This window comes from Convolutriloba macropyga, chromosome 15 (genome assembly GCF_964194025.1).
Source record: "Convolutriloba macropyga chromosome 15, txConMacr16.3, whole genome shotgun sequence".
Classification (NCBI taxonomy): domain Eukaryota; kingdom Metazoa; phylum Xenacoelomorpha; order Acoela; family Convolutidae; genus Convolutriloba; species Convolutriloba macropyga.
In genome coordinates, this window is record NC_134482.1 from 12,140,327 (window position 1) to 12,157,757 (window position 17,431).

Below are 17,431 nucleotides of genomic sequence, written 5' to 3' on the forward strand. Positions count from 1 at the left end.
CGTCCAATTTACAAGCTACTAGTTTTGAGACTCAAATTTAATTTTGGTAAAATTAAGTCAATTGGTTTATATATAATATAATCAGAATTTGTGTCGCATTTCGCAGGATGTGTTCGCTATTTCGTAGTCGGGACAAAACAACCATTGGAAAAATACTCAGTGTACCAAAATGCCAAAGATTGTACCTTAGTTAAAAGCGGCATTTTGACATGTTTTCGCCAACAACATCGCCGTTGCTTGCTGCCACAAGATTTTCAAATTTCAGATATTATCTCGTGTGTACCTGTTCTGCTTTTCTGTTTAATGTAATTTTTCTTTTGCAATACGCACGTGGATCTCAACTAATTAATTGTTAATATTGCTATAATAATATTGTCGTTAATTTTGATTTTTTTTTCATTGGTTTGCGGTTCTCTTTCAGATAATACCTTGTGTGTGTACTGCTGCTCTGTTCTGTCTGTTCTGCTGTGTATAACTAGAAGTAGTAGAAGGAGTAACAACAATGGCCACTCTTTGGATGGGAGACGTGCCCCCGATGGCGACAGAGGACATGATCATGGCTGCGTTCGCTAGTCACCACGAACACCCAGTCGCTGTCAAGATGGGCAGGAACCTAGTCTCATCCGGAAACGGCTACTGCTTCGTCACCTTCTCATCCGCCGACCACGCAGAAAAGGTACTCTAAAGTAGTGTGAAAAAAGTGCCCTGAGCGCAGAATTAGGGTTTTATCAAAATTCTGCGCGTAGGGCACTTTTTTTTCAGACTACTCTCTAATCTTACTTTACTTTTCTCTATAGTCCAATTTAACATCTGCGTTGACAACCGCACTGAAATTTTGCAGATATTAGAAATACATTGTGTCCTCTTCTCTCTAGTCCCCTCGAATGTTCTAGAATATTTAAATGTTAAGCTCAAACGAAAGATAATGTACCGTAAGGACAACCGCAACTATACTCTTTTAGTCTAGAATGTTCTAGAATTCAACTATCCTCACAGGAAGGATCTGTTCTACATATGCCGTTTATGATGCACAGTTGCAAATCAAGAGCTCAGAAAAACAAGATATTTAACTTAAGAGAGGGTTCTTCTAATCTTGATAGCATCCTCTGAACGTATGCAAATTAATGTTCAAATTTCAGGTGCTGCTAAACTTGAACGGAAAGCCAATTATCAACGTGGCTGGAATGCAGAGGTTCAAACTTAACTACGCCGCGCACAAGGCCGGAAACCAGAACAGAACTCCATTCGGAAATGTAGCCGGAGGACAGGGCTACAATGGGGGATACCAGGCTGGCAGGTCATCACGCACTAACCATTCTGTCTACGTGGGCAATCTAGCCCAGAATATTAGCAACAAAGCCTTGTTCGACCTGTTCTCGACTAAGTGCCCTGAAACTATTCTCTCAGCTCACACATACCTTGATCAGCAGGGCACGAAGCGGTTCGGGTTTGTGAATTTTGTGGACGAATCAGAAATTGACAAGGCACTCACTTTAGATGGGTCAGAGTACCTTTCATGTGGGGAGGGGGTGCCAATTAGGGTGAACAAAACAAACGACAGAAACAAGTCTTCATCTTACAATTCGCAACAACATCAGTATTCAACTGCTGACTACAGTCCAGGTACTGTTAACATCCGAGACTATTCAAGATTAGAGTTTAGTACAAGTTGAAAGAAATTGGAGGCTAATATTTTGTATGACATTTAAGTCTACTTCACAACCAATATTTCAAGCAGCCTAAATGAGAAATAACTAAATGATGGATCTATAATTTGATCCTATAACTCGGGTTTTGTTCATTAATTACAACCTATTCACTCTTGCACAGTTTAGTTGCAGTATTTTTTTTACCACTTGAATGCATGTGCTGTATTGCTATAAAATATATTTGCATGTATTGACATTAACTTACAGGAGTCTTTAACTGAAAAGATTATAATTCTCTAACTAAGCCTCTCGTGGTTTTTAAGTGTTGTCGCGGGAGTTAACGTTACCGCAATGTTGTAGATATAACTTGATGACTGCACCTTAAATGAATCAGTTTACAATTTAGCAGCATTAAATGAAGCTTTGTATTTCTTGAAATTATACTCGTATCAGATCATACAATCGAAGTTTGAAAGGCTTTTCTCGAGGGTGATTTTTAATCTGCTCTACGCTAGTTGAAACTGAATTTGACCGGAGCTATGTTTGTATTAGCGGGCATGGGAGACTACAGTGGACTGGCTGCTGCGGCGTATGCTTATGACCCCAGCTCATGGTACAACCCCGCGGCAGCTGCTGGAGCGTACAACATGTACTACAACAACCCAGCCTGGGCCGCGGCAGCCATGCAACAGCAGGGAGCTGCAGCCTACGCAGCGGCAGCAGCAACCGCGGCCGGAGGAGCTGTGCCCGCGACCGCGTTCCCTGGTGCTTACCCACCTGGTGCGGCTGGAGCTAACCCGGCAGCGGCTGTTCAGACAGGAGCAGCGGCGGCCGGACCTTATGGTGCTGCTACACATGGTGCATTACAGGCAGTGAGCGCGGCTCAGAACGCGGCTGCAGCTGTCACTGCGCAACAACTTTCACAGGTACCTCACCTACCACTACTATAAAGGCTGAATTTGGATTAATCGGAGTTAGTTACCAGGTGGTTGACTATCCATTGAACTTCTACTTGTTTCGAATGCAGTAATGTCCCACTCTCTTGTTGGTTAAACCTTTTGGGAGAGATCCTAAGTCTGTGCGGTATAACACACCAACTTTCACTACTAATAATCTGAATTGATTGGTGTTAAGGTTGCCGGTATGACAACACAGGTGCCTCAGAACGCAATTGCAACCACCTCTGCAGCTGTCGTCTCTCAACAGGCGGCTGCAGTCCAGCCCAATGGACAGGCTACAGCTGTCAACCAACTGGGTCAAGTGGAGACATCCGAACACGAACTGGTGCCCACAGATGTCCACAGGGCCCAGGACGAATTCTACATGAACAGACAAGCCATCAACAGAGACGAGGCAACTTATGAGTACCTGGAACGATGTCGGTGGATCTCGGAGAACTTCGGACCTCATATGAACTTGTTGGCCGTACCTTACGGCAGTGTGTTCTAACATGGATGAAATCGCACAATGCTACCAGAAAAGACGCAAACACAAACAGCAAATAAAAATCAAATAACAAACTGAGAAAAACGAAAAAAAAATCAAGAAAACTGAAGGAAAACTCGGAAAAAAAATTCACACTGATTGACAGCCGAAATTGGTAGTCGACAGTTTTAAAGGTGAGGTTATGATAAAGATTGAGGGCATTTAAATGCAAACTAACTTTTGCATTTGACTTGTTAAATTCGGTGATAAATGAGCTGAAGTTGAATGAAATGCCAATCTTGTTAATGATAACTTAGATCAAAATGTCTTCCGAACGTCAGAATTTAACAGATTCGTATTTTATCGTTTCATGTGAAAGTTTATCTGTCGAATTCTGACTTCGTGTTATGTTTGTGAATGTGTAATGTATGTAGTAGCGTCAGCCTAGTGTGTCTCGAATTCGGAATTTAGAATTTTCATTTTGTTTATTTATTGCTTTTCCCGACTTCCTTTTTCATTCTTATAATTTTCTGTACAGTGAAGCATCCCTCCCTTTCCCCTTTTGAATTGAATCATAGCAATGTAGTAGTAGTTGTTGTTCTTGTCATATTCTAGCGCGCTCAGCTCAAAATGTGATAATGTTCATGGTCTTTTTCAGTATATCCCCTTTTTTAGGCTTTGATATTGAGAATAATAACATTATTAGAGATTATAACACGGAGAAAAATTGCAATTATTGTAAACGAAGGTGAAATTATGAAATGATTAGAATATTAGTAAATATATTATTCCAAGGTTTTTAAAAAAAAAATAGAAAATCTTAAAAAGTTTTTGCTGCATATTTATTTGGCGAGGGTTGATATGAAAAGGACCTGTGGCTGTTTTCATTGAATATTGCTGAGTAGAATTTAATACACTGATCAGAGAAGTTTGTGCTGTTTTGTCTACTTTTCAGTTTGCTTCTAAGAATTCTTAGAATTGTTTCCCTTTATTACCCTCAAAACTTTGTTAATGCTCCTGAAACTCTTGAAAAATTTTGACTTGTTTATATTGAAAGTCAGGGTGAGCCAAAAAAGGAGGCGTTAAAGTCTAGCAATGTTAAACTTTAGGTGTTTCATTGAGTATAATCAAATAATTTGTATTCTTATTATCGAATTGGAGTTACAGGAAACAGTTCTGAATTCTCTTCAAGAAAGAAAGTGCTAGCGTTCTTTTTGATCACTTGTTTGTTTGCTTACATTTCTTAAACCCGTGCGCTCCTCACCAACCGAATGAGATGTGTGTTATTTAGGGTCATTTTGGTTCGTTGTTCTGACCTGTTTTCTTGCATAAACACAAACACTCCCTGCTTTTTGATTAGTAGTAGTTTATAGCACTTAGTGTTCACTGTAGTGTTGTTAATGTACACGCTTAAAATACTCATTTCTCCAGTTTTGATAATCCAAGTCCTCTTTCTCCTAAAAGTGGGTTTTTTATTAAAGTTCACCCGCTTATACCCTCACAGGGGCTATAGGAGTTAAGCAATATTGTGCTAAGCTATTTTGAATTCACCCGTGGGCGTTTTGGGCAACTTTTAATATCGCTTCAGTTTCGATTCTCACTCTAGCTATTGGTGTGTTTTAGTGATCACTGTCTTCTGAAGTTGTAATATGACTGTTTTGTATCTACCCCCCCCCCCCCCCCCCGCTCGTTCACCCAATTCTCCCATCCCCACAGCCCACCCACCCCCTTTATGCTAGGTGGGCTGTGTGGGCAATTGAACCGCTTCTTTTAATCTCGCTTAATCAGACTAACTGGAAAAATTTAACCCTGATCATAAATGTGAATCTGCATTTATGTTTATTGCATTCCATGAGTAACACTTTATACCTAAAGCTGGTCGGGCTTCCGTTCTTTGCAATCATTTTGAAATATTTTTGAGCAATTTGAATTTTTTTTCGACTTTTTAATACATTGACTTAATATTTGATTAATACTGAGACTTTAATATTAATACTTTTAAAGTTGAGAATACGTCATCTATAATTGGAATCCATTTTAATCGAGAAAATGTATAAAAATCTATAAAAAATTGAAACATTCTTTCAATTTCGGACAATATTTGCTCGTTTTAGTTAACTTAATATTTATATTTAGTTAACTTATATTTAGTTTACTTAATATTTGATTAATACTGAGACTTTAATATTAATACTTTTAAAGTTGAGAATACGTCATCTATAATTGGAATCCATTTTAATCGAGAAAATGTATAAAAATCTATAAAAAATTGAAACATTCTTTCAATTTCGGACAATATTTGCTCGTTTTAGTTAACGTTGGTAAACTGTAATCTATAAAAATCTTAATAAACAGTAATGTTTTTCAACTGATAGCGCGGAAGCCCGACTTTTATATTGCAAATTAACAAAAGTTATAACTGAATGAATTCATAGCAATTACATCAACTAACTAACCCTGCATCCTTTTCCTCCTCCGCCCATTGAGCCGTTAAACCGCTTGTGCTATTTTTACAACAAAAACTAATTTCTCGTTAGTTGTTTTTCATACTCCATATAAATGTGTTGCTTTCTCTCTCTACTCTAAATTTGAGAGAGGAAGCTTAATTTCAAATTTATTGATACTCTTGGTGCTCTAATACTTTTTTCAAATTTGACAAATTTTCATTCTGCAACATTTCAAAATATTGTGAACGTTTTGATTGAAATAGACATCTTTGCTAAGTGTTTTGGCATATTGCTTTTGGTAAATCAATTATAAAAAGCTGCAGTTGCTTTTGATACGAAGTGAACTATTGAATCCGTTCGTAATTTAAGGTTATTTTTTGACCATCCGATTAAAACTTTTTGTCAATCAAAATTTATAAATTGAAATGTACAAAAATTAGTTCAGAGGAAATAGTCATTTTTGCTCTAGAGAAGAACATTGAGTGACTAATAAGTTTTGAGTGATTTTTTTTGGAATTGGTATAACAATTATGGTATAACAATTATTGGCATAACGCGCATTTTGAAAAATTGTTGGTGGTTTCATTAATATAATAATATGGGTAATACTTAAAAAGTTGATTCGGTAAATCGTTAATGCGATGCCTTTTGAGAACTTTTTAAAACATTACAGTAAAGCTTTATGGTAAGATGTTATGGGTTCAAGGGATTAAAATTTGATCAAAATTGTTCACAATTGTTTGAAATTGTTGCTATTTTTCTCCTCTTTCTCTCCACCTCTCGCGATGCCTGAATGCGACTTTTATGCCTATTCCTGCTAAACCAATGCGTGCCCTACCCGTTGCTATGGTTACCACCCTAGCCATACTCACAACAAGGGGGCACCTACAATGAAGCCGAGTGCGGTGTGTGTTTTATAATTACTTCAAGATATTGTGAGTCGCTTTTAAACTGAGCTTTGGCTGAGCTGTAATCAACTGTTGTAACTAAAAATGCTGTTCTTTCCTTAGTATGTATTATTTTTTATGCCTCCTTTTTCATATAAACTGGTTTATATATCTACTACATATTAATACTACTACCACTACTATTGTTGCTATCGCTAGTACTACATACTGCTATTGTTGATTATTCTCACTATTATTGCTATATTATAATTATTAATATTTTTGATATTAAGTATTTGTCTATTCCTTTCTACTGCTCCCTTTTCTATGTAATATATAATAACTAGTTATTATGAGTAACGAATGTACATGTAAAAATGGTATTTTGTTTAAAAAAGTGACGAACAACGTTTTAGTAAAATGTGGTTTATGAGAAGTTTAAGTGTTGGTTATAACTGTGACGAGGCGTTTTCTGTAAGAGTGTCAAATTGTAAACCTGCTCGAGAATAGGAAAAAATAAAAAAACTTAATTGTTGGGGGTTAAATTAGGTTTCTTAACTTTTTTTTTAAAAAAAATGCATATTTCAGTTTATAGAGCTTGTTTGCAAGTATAGATGTTTAGGTTAGTGATCTATCGCAAAATTTTGATCAATAATTTCAGTTTACTAAATTTCAGTATCATATAATGTCAATTTTGTTTCGAAAATTTTGAACGTCAGTTAATTTTCACGTTGAACTGATTTTGTTTTGACACTCGGTATGCGTTCGAATTCCTGAAAAAAAACTTCTGAAAGAACTAATTAAAACTTTAAAGTGCTGACAATTACAAGTCATATTTTTACTCGAGCAGGTTTTCAAAAAAGGGCAGTATATTTTTACATCCTGTGCAAGATAAACAAACAATGAGAGATGTAATGATGGTAATGGAGTAATAACTTTTGTTGTAATAACTAATTAACTACCACAACGAATTGGGCTATGGAATTTGGAGCTAATATGTGTAAAGTAGTGAATGATGAAATACAATCAATGAATTGCAATGAGAAATGAATAGTGCTGCTATTGTGAATGTATTCGTTAGTGCTCTGTGTCAATACCCACTGAAGCAAAACTTGAAACACCAACCAACGTCTTGATGTCTCTTGAAAAGCTTCAAACATCTTGACAAGATATTGATCAGCTAAAATTTCGTGGAATTTCGTGCAAAGAACTTAACAAATTCGTACATATCTTGACGCTTTCTTGGCAAGAATCTTAGCAAGGTATCATCAAGATCTGTCAAATTTTAGTATGTTTCTAAGTGTTTCAAGTTTGGATTCACTGGGTACTCAAGTATAATCTACGTAAGCGGTTTTTGTGATAGTGGTGGTGGTCGTCATGTATTATTAATTGAATGAATGTCATGAATGAATGTGGCCCTAATTCTCTCTCTCTCTCTCCAAGTGTCGTCTCAGTGCATACGTAACATTCATACAGTTATAGATTAGGATATCAAAATGCGATCAGTTTATTGAATTGAATTGACATTGTTTATAAAAACGTTTTCTCATAAGCAGTAGACGCGATGTAGGTGTCTGTAAAGGTTGCAAAAAAAAAATTGAGCAAAGCCATTGCCAGAAAAATTTGCATTTTTCGCCTTCTTAGACTTTCTTCATGAAGCCAAAGCACCGTTTGTCAGGCTACCATATGACCAGAATCTAATCGTAAGAGATCGCACATGCCTAACTCAAGCGATTATATTAATTAAATTACTGGACAGATTTCAGAGCATAAAAAGTGGTTTTGAACTTTTTAATATCGCAAAATCAAAAAATTGTTTAATTTCCCGATTTTTTCTATCTTTAGTGGCTAATAAACCTCTTTCATGGCTCGTGCATGGGTTAATGGGTATATTTGAACGCATCAAATTTTTTCACTGTAAAAGCTTCTACAGTCTTAGCATTGATTATATTCTTGTTTGGCTGTTTGTTATATTTTCTCAACTTTTGAGATCTTTTCTTTTTGGCTGGCATTGTTCAAATGATCTGCTGCTCAGGTACAGTAGTTATAAGTTTTCCAGGGATTGTAATCAGGGCTTGTCCTGCTATGTAGTGAATACAGTCAAAGACGGAGGAGCAAATAAAAAAACACGGGATAAATCGATAAAGCACGGTCATTGAGTAATAGCGCATTAGGTTATCAAAGTTCGTTAGAGCGATTGCTAGCAAGCACTTTTTAAGCTTAGGAGCTTTCAGTTTAGAAGCTGAATTAAGTATAGTTTAAGAATTTAACAAACACCAAATTGCACACAAAATTCGATCAAAATTTTTGTAAAAACTTTATCTTTTTCAATCACGATCTGCGTCAATGGCGACTATTTTAGCACAATCTGCCGGCTATGTTTCTCACTGAAGCTGCATTGTGCATAGAATTTTTCAAAAAGTATCACCTTTTGATCTGTTCTATGCAAACTTTTTTATACTTCAAATTGAAAAGAATAACTGTCTTGAATAACTGTCTTTTGATAGAAAATTTTCCTAAATCACAGAAGAATGTTTTTTCCTTACTGTCTCTGTACTAACAATGAATACTTGTATGCTGAATGTGAAATTTTGCAATCTATGTTTACAAATTTTTGAAAGGACATGAATTGGTAAAAGCCTAGAAAATTATGTAGCGTTTTGCGGTCTAAATCGATATTTTGTGATGTCGTTATGTCAAAAGAGAACAGTTGCTAATGTTCGTGGGAAAATTTGACAACATAAAGGTCAATTGTAATATTTTAGCAATATGGTGTAGTGTACGATATTTGTTTTTTTCTCTAATGTGCGTAACAACTGACGGATGCCTTTCTTTAAATTTTGTTCTTTATTTAAGGGGCAGTTCAAATTGTAGCAAGATTTGTAGCAAGCTTTTACAAAAAAAAATTCAATTAGGTTAAATGGTAATTCTGCCATTTTTTTTGACTGCTTCCCTGTTGTTGGGCTTGAAACTTCTTTTAATGGTCTAAAACAATTGCGCTTGAAAGTATTTTCTATAAAGAATTGTTTTGTCAATGAGGTTCAAAACTATTTCCATAACTTTAATCATTGATGCTTTCCTCGAATTTACTCTTAGCTTTGACTAAATTCTTTTAAAAATTGATACTAAAAAAATTATCTCTATCAGCCATAATCCATGTCGGAATTGATGATTGAATCAACGCTTTTAGTTTCGCTAAAAATTGAATACAATTATATCAAGAAAAATTTCGTTTTTGTGGTTAAATAATGGGATTTTATTTTGCATAGGGATTTCCGAAATGGCAGATTAGGACAGAGTTTCTTAGTATATGATAACTTGTTCTCGAACCAGCAGCATGCGGCCTAAACAGTTTTTTGAAAGAAAATGTTTGGAAAGTTAGGTTTTTTTCTTTGTTTCGACAGCTTGGAAAATTTTAAAAAGCGTACAAAAAATTTTTGACTAATAAATTGGAAACAGGATGAGTATTAATAGCAGTTTTTGAGAAACATTTTACTGGAGCAATGAACATCTGCTTTTTCTGAAAATTTAATAACAGTTTTACTAATTGGTTCTGACTGGTTCTAAATGAAGTCACAAAAAAACATAACAATTCTTTTATCAAAAACATTTTGAAGAGCTGCACTATAAGTTCTCTTCGACTTAGAGCAAAAGTCACTTTGATTTCAATTTCTGACGATTGCAAAAAGCCTGGAACAGAATAATTACAAATTTAATTTGTTAGAAATCCAATAATTTTTGCATGTAAATTTATGAACTATCAAACTTAAAAGAAACGTTTTTCCTCATATAACTGAGTTTTTATTGCTTAATTTTAATTTTAAAAATCGCATCGTTGAATCATTATTTGGAAAGAAAATTTTTATATCTCTGTTATTTAGATTTTTGAAAATTTGAGCGAAAAAAATTAATTTGAGAAATTTCAGAAAATGTTTTTGCTGTTTGTCTTCAGAAATTTTCGTCCGTAAAGCACATTTTCGGATGATTGTTGAAATGATCGAGATGATTGTTGAAATGATCGAGAAATGATGTTCTTATAAAAAATTATAGATTTTATAAACTTCTGAATTTATAGGAAGAAAGTCTTTAGGGGACAATTTGAACTGTTGCTCTAAGCAATTGTTTTTCATCAAGACTATAGCCGTATTGCGATGATAAGTTTTCAGAGATGTTGAAAATATATAGTAAAACAGCAAAGTTTAACCATAATCAATGCAAGATTATATAGAAGACAGTTAAAGATTAAATGAGAAGGCTGGGTTATGAGCATTAGCAAAAAATTTCCGACAAAATCTCAAAATTATGTTTGTAACTTATCACACTCAAAATTAGTAATCAACAAAGTTGTCTTGGTCATTTGTAACTATAGTTTGTAACTTTCATTTGTAAGAGAACTAAGGTAAAAAATACTTTGGATTAGATCAATAAAATTGAGAATAACATTGGAATAGATCAATAAAAACGAGAAATTTGGAATACATAAATAAAATTGGGAATTCAGAAAAATTTTATTGTTTAATTTCTCTTTTTTTAAGGATTTGGAGATCAATAAAATGGCTTTCATTAAAACATTTATATCGCAAGTCAGCAACGAAATTGATTTCAGCTCATGTGGAGGTTTATTTGTAGGCAGGGCAAAAACTGATAGATCAAGAACCTCTAGTTAATTTGGATGCTAATTTTTGTACTCGAATTTTTTAGCATACGGAGCTATAAAAACAATTAAGAAAAAACAAACTCGATAGACTATTGAAAATAAAAGGTTATTGGAGAAGAACAATTGTTTTTCAAAACAAATTTCTATTAAACTACGGATTTCCTATCAGTGAAACTATGATTCTAACTTGAGTATAATTTTGACGCAACTAGAAGCAAACTAGAAAGAAAAATTTTTAATATGATATAAGAAAAAAATGCAAAACATAAGTTTTCGAATTGAAACATACACACATGGATAATTTACAAACTTCTAACACCAGACAATTACTTCATTGTCTCTTCTCTTAGCCATGATGGGTATATTTTAAATAGACAGAAACTACAACGGTAAAAACTGGAGAAGTGCTTTCAAGATATTTTGATTATTTGTCTAAAATTACGTTTTCAAATTTGGCCAGAAAATTTTTATATCCGCTGATTATGCAGCGGCGGTTGCTATCTTGAAGCAAAAGAACGATCCTAAGAATGCTTGCAGTTGTTAGCAGCCATTAAAGTGAAGGCAGTTTTTTACTGTGGTGTATGTCAGGTTTCATAAATTTTTAGTAAGAAAACAATTAATAGGTAAATATTTTTGAACGTCCAATTTACCAAAATTTGACGATGTAAATCTCCAATATTTTTCTGTTTGATAAGTCCTGTAAGAGCAAATGACATGAATTTGTGAAAAAAAAATCTTAGTTGCATTTTTTTTTACAAATGGTATCTTTTAGGAAGCTTGTTTGATTTCTAAATTTTTTTTAAAGTTTCGTTTCTCTTTCTTTAGTCTAATCTTTGTGTTGTTTTGAACATTGTTTCATGACAGTTTTTTTCTAATTCTTTGAATTGGGTATATCAATATATCAGCAACATCTGCTAAATCAACTGCTCTAAATGAAATGAATTTGATTTCAAGAGTCAACCTGAAGAAATAGGACATCAAAAAATAGAAAAAAATTGAAACAAAAACTGACTTGAGTTTCTCTCTTTGCGTTCCTTTCTTCGTTTTATAGATTTTTAATGTTCAACTTCCAAAGTCTAAAAAAAGGAAAAACGAAAATTACCTTTTTATTTCTAAAGTCTTCTTATAATTTAATTTACAGTTTTTTTAAGGTTCAACAATAAACCAAATGCTTCGCTTGAACAGGTGATTTTTCACTTCATTTTCAGCAGTTGTCTTTGTCTGCAGCTTCAGGGAGCTAGTTCAAAATTAGTTAAGGCGCGGGGGGTTGTGGATGGGTGGATGTTGAGGGGTATGTAAAGTAAGGGGTCGGGGTTGGAGTTAAACTGAGTGGGTTGGAGTTAAACTACAACCCTATAGTCTCGTGTGCTGTAAAGTTCTAAATTTGTGCAGCAAAATTGCAAGTAGTTTTTGTCTAAAATATTTGCCACGCTTTTCCTATCATCATTTTTTGTTCATCTGTTTTTCTCCGAATGTTCATTTAATTGTCTAGTGCCAGTCCTGCCTTGTGAAATAGTTCCAAGTCCAAACATACCTTTGCTGCAATTTAATTCTCTCCAATTTGCGCTCCGCGATTAGCTGCTAATTTCGGTTTTAAATTTCGCTTTTCATTTTCGTGTAATGAGAGGGTATCTGTCTCAGTTTTTGCTCCGCAGATCACTAATATAGAATTAATAATAAATAATAAATTGTTTACGGATTACGCATGATACAAACGGGCATTTACATAATTTATTTATTTTCAAATGTTACATGCGCTCCGAAAGGACACCATTGACCCCTATGGATCGTTTTCAGGCGCCTTTGTGAGGAAGATAAACAAAAGAGTTTGTTGGGTTTATGCAGGGAAAAGGACTACTATGTGTCCAAAAAAAAGTTTCAAATAAAACCAAAACACAATTCTTGGATTTAAACGGCAGTATACAACTTACAAATATCGATCGTTCCAATCAGCCAAAAATATAGTTTTTTATGTCTAAAGAACCAATAACATAGTTTTTAAGGAAACTTGTAGCGAAAACTTTAACCTATTTTTCTTTCATTTTTCTCAGGCTTTTGAAAAAAGTAGGATCTAAACCAAGCAAGCAGTTGCATAGTTTTCTCAACCTTACTGTGATTGAGCAATTACTTAGTTTGGGGTAACTCACTTTAAGTTGTTTTTTTTTGTTTTTCTCATCCCATCAATTTCAATCAGCTCTTTTTCTGCGATTGCTTTTTTCAGTTGTTCGACATTGCATTCTTTTTGTATCACTTTTATCAGCAACTTTAGCAGTTCGTAAATATGGAGTTCTTGTGTGCTGTAGATGTTGTTTTCTTCTCGTATTTTTGTAGTTGACTCAAATTTTTTCTTAAAAAAGATTATTCTAAGCAATCTGTTTACTTTGTTATCAATAGGCTGTAGAATGCTTTTTGTCGTCGATATAAGCAATGACTCCCTACTGTATGATTGGCTGTACATAAGTCTTATAGACTCTTATCACATGCGATACTTTTAGGAACTTTCTCAGACGATAAAACATAGCAGTGAACTGGTTCAGCTTCTTCTGGATAATATTGCTATGTTCGGAAAAGCTTAAACGGTGATCTAGAATGATGCCTAAATACTTGAAAGTTTACATTTTCTATTTTTTCCGCGTAAAGTGAAAAGCCGTCTTCACTGGCTTTCTTTTGCCTGAAAGACATTGTCTTTGTTTTTTTGATATTTAGTGTGAGCTTATTTTGCTCTAGCCAGTGTGTAACATTGTTTAGAGCCAATTGATGCTTGCTATCTATTGTTTTTGGAGTTCCAATGGTTTTTATAGCGGTATCGTTAGCAAAAAGATAATCTGTACTGTTTTCATTGTTACATGAAATGTCGTTTATATAAAGAATAAACAGCAGTGGTCCAAAGATGGAACCCTGCGGTACTCCAAGCGACACTTGTCTAGATTTTGAAGATTTTCCTTTCAGTTTTACTACCTGTGTTCTGTCTTGCAGAAAGGAAGCTATTATGCTGAAAGTTTTACCCCTCAATCCATAATCTGAACATTTCTCTAGGAGAATGTGATGGTTGACAGTATCAAATGCTTTTTTCAAGTCCAGAAAAGTAACCTTGATTTCATTTGAGTTATTTTGTTTATTCATTCTGATATCTTCTAACAATGCAACAATTGCGTCGGTAGTGTTGTGGTTTGATCTCAACCCAAATTGTTTAGCTTTTTAGTATCTTAAATTTTTCTATATAGTTTTTAATTCTATCAAAAATTAGGAACTCAAATATTTGGCCAATGATAGGTAACATTGAGATCGGTCTGGTTTGCTCTTGTCTCCTTCTTTATGGAGTGGTGTTATGGCTGCTAATTTGAAAGGCTTCGGAAAATTTCCCTCCTCAAAACATTTGTTGAAGAGCATCGTCAGAACCGGCGAAACACTTGCCAATACATCTTTGATATAGACGTAATTCAAATTATAGCAATCTGTGCTGTACTTTTTCTTAGTCTTAGCGATAGCGGCAGTAACTTCTTTTTCATCAATTGTCCTGAAAAACATAGAATTTATTTGTTTTGCTCTCTGTGTCAGTTTTGGTGAAGAAAATTTTTTTTGCGAAGTTAGCTCCTATTGTAGCAAAAAAATTATTAAATTTATCAAGATCATCAACAGCGTTCTTTTCTACTGTTTTTTCATCTCCATTGATATTGACTACTTCGTTAACAAACTGAAAAAATTTCCTGTTTCTGCTTCCAGCTTCTGTCATTATTTGCTTTTCATAAAATTCTGACATCTTTCCTCTTATTTTTTTCCTCAACAATTTGGAATGTTTTTCGTACGCTTCTCTATCACTTTGGGATTTTGTTGTTAAGTAACGCTTCCAGAGTTGGCTTTTTTTAGCTGAGCATTTTTTTACTTCTCTGTTAATCCAATCTTTCTTGGAGCCTTGTTTTGATGGCTTTAGAGGAAAAAAGTATTGAGTGCCTCAACCAGTTTCTCATGTACGACTTCTGCACACCGGTTGGTATCACTTGTTAATAATTGGCCGCTCACTGATTCAAATTTTTTCTGGAGAAAAGAATTTAGGTCAAGGAGGAGATGATCATTGTCTAGTTTATTCCAATTTCTTCTCAGTACTTGAACACTTTCAAAACTTTTCTCTCTTTTTACAAGCTCTAGTCCCACCGTGTAATGGTCGCTGATTTTGGTTTTTTCAACAAAACTTTTTGATTTGAAATTTGTGAAAAAAAACACCAATACAAGTTTTTGTCCTAATCGTTTCGCGCGTTGCTGTTTGAGGGTCTACAAGAGCCAAAGCATTCATTTCCATTTGGTTAATTATTAGGGTCGATTTTGCCGATTTCTTCAAAAAATTAACATTTAGGTCGCCACACACGATATGTAGAGTATCGGGTGTCATACTTATTTGATCAATATAGGAAAAAATTTTTCAAAGGTTTCTGCTTTTGTAGCATTGGGCGGAATGTATATACAAGTCACTAAGTGTGTTTTATCGGAAAAGTTAATCTCCAAACTAATAGCTTGCAGACTGTTTGTATCAACTGATGCAATTCTTTTCTTTGTCGCTTGTTTGTGTACAAAAATGCCAACAGCACCTCCTCTTTTTTTTCTGTTGGATGTTTCTATCTTGAGGTAGTTCTGCAGAGAAAAACAATCGCTTTCAAAGCTATTTTTATCAGTTAGGCAGATTGCCATTGGCTCAACCTCTGTCTGACTAATAAAAACTTTGAATTCATCAAAATTTTTTGTTAAAGAACGAATGTTTTGAAGAAGTATCCACTCCTTTGCCGTTTTAACTGAAGTGTCCTTGTTTTCTGAAACCTCCATATGTTCTTTTGTCTGCGTTTTTAGCATTATGCCTTACTGGTTTTTATCAGCATCTCATCCTAACAGCGCATGACTGTTAAAAAAACAAAAAACACAACAAAACAAAAAAAACAAAAAAGGAACTTTGGAAAACTGCAAGAGAAAAAATGTGAAACAAAAGTTTTTAACAAAACTACAAATTTTGGCTAGTTTTTAGAGTTCTCCTAGTTGCTTTAATATTTCCGCGGAGATCGCAGAGTTTTTCTTTTTCTGTAGGCTTCAACTCCCCTTCTTCCAACCTGTGCAGTAAAGAAGACTCGAAAGATAAAAACCGTGTCATTACGGAAACGCCATTCAAAAATCCTACACTATAGAAAGAGTTTAGAACAGGTCTCAGTCAGCAACAACTCACAAAAAACTCCACTAGGCAACCAAAAGATGCCCAGCTCATGATGAATGGGAAAATTAGGTGTCAAAATAAATGGAAGTTGTCTGAATGTGCGGTGACAAACTTAGCAAGGAGGCCGACCGATGAACTGTCTCAACATTTATCGCAGCATTGGGATGACGGACGTCGTATTTTCAGCAGTCGTAACGCGCACCTGATGATTGACTTTTTGACGAAAACCAAATTTTGTCATCTAATAGAGGAAGCTTCCATTAGACCTCGCAACATCTTAATGAACCGTTATGCTTTTCTTACCTCAAAACATTCGAATATCGAACACTTATTGAACAATTTTTTGAAAAACTGGAAGATTTTTCAAAAATTGAAAGATTTTTTAGGCAAGATTTTTACGAAAATTCGAAGATTTTTACGAATGATAAAAAAATTGAAAAACTGGCGTTTACGTTGACAACATGCATGATACTGAAGAACAAATATAACTTCTTAAAGAAACAGTAGATTCAAAACAAATTCTGATTTTAATCACAAATATGGAACTTGGATCACGTAATCAAATGAAAAAGTAAGCAACCAAACGCAGTCAAGTGCATGCAACTTGGAGCAAATGCAAATGCAAATGCAAATACAACTTAACACTAACTATCAATCCGCCCCTCAATTCAAAGCGATAACCAATCACCGCCCCTTTCTCGATGGGAACTCAAGACAAAATTTCAACAACACCCAGACCCGCAATTCAAATGGAAATAGCCGAAACTGTGGTCTCAGATGGTCAACCAATCATAGAGATAAATGCCTCGTCGGAGTTAAAATTACACTAAATGTAGATTACGGAGACATTGCTATATTACAAAAAACTCATTCTTCAGAAATCTGTGTCGAAACTACTCAATGGAACAATAAAACAGTCAAAGCTATCCCTGTAGACAATTACAAATCTGAGTGCGACTTTAATTACAACAGTTCGGACTAAAAAATTTTCGCGAGATTCGAAAGAACTGAATGCAAAATGGATCCACACAATAACACTAAATTCAAAATTGGCAACATTCGATTAAGTCTACTCATTGATTTTGGAGTTATAGTTTTTGCAGTGTCTTCAATCAATCATTGGCGCAACAAAATGTAAATGACTCTCATGTAGCACGATGGATATCATTAAC

The 17,431-nt window shown here is 34.6% G+C and overlaps 1 protein-coding gene across 1 annotated transcript; it reads left to right on the top strand.

The window, feature by feature from the left end:
- Positions 1-425: 425 nt before the first annotated feature.
- LOC142353985 (uncharacterized) lies at positions 426-3,558 on the top strand. Its single transcript, XM_075406226.1, has 4 exons — positions 426-676; positions 1,140-1,623; positions 2,202-2,575; positions 2,784-3,558. The coding sequence occupies exons 1-4, from the start codon at positions 503-505 to the stop codon at positions 3,096-3,098; spliced, it is 1,347 nt and encodes a 448-aa protein (XP_075262341.1). The 5' UTR covers positions 426-502; the 3' UTR covers positions 3,099-3,558.
- The last annotated feature ends 13,873 nt before the right edge of the window (positions 3,559-17,431 follow it).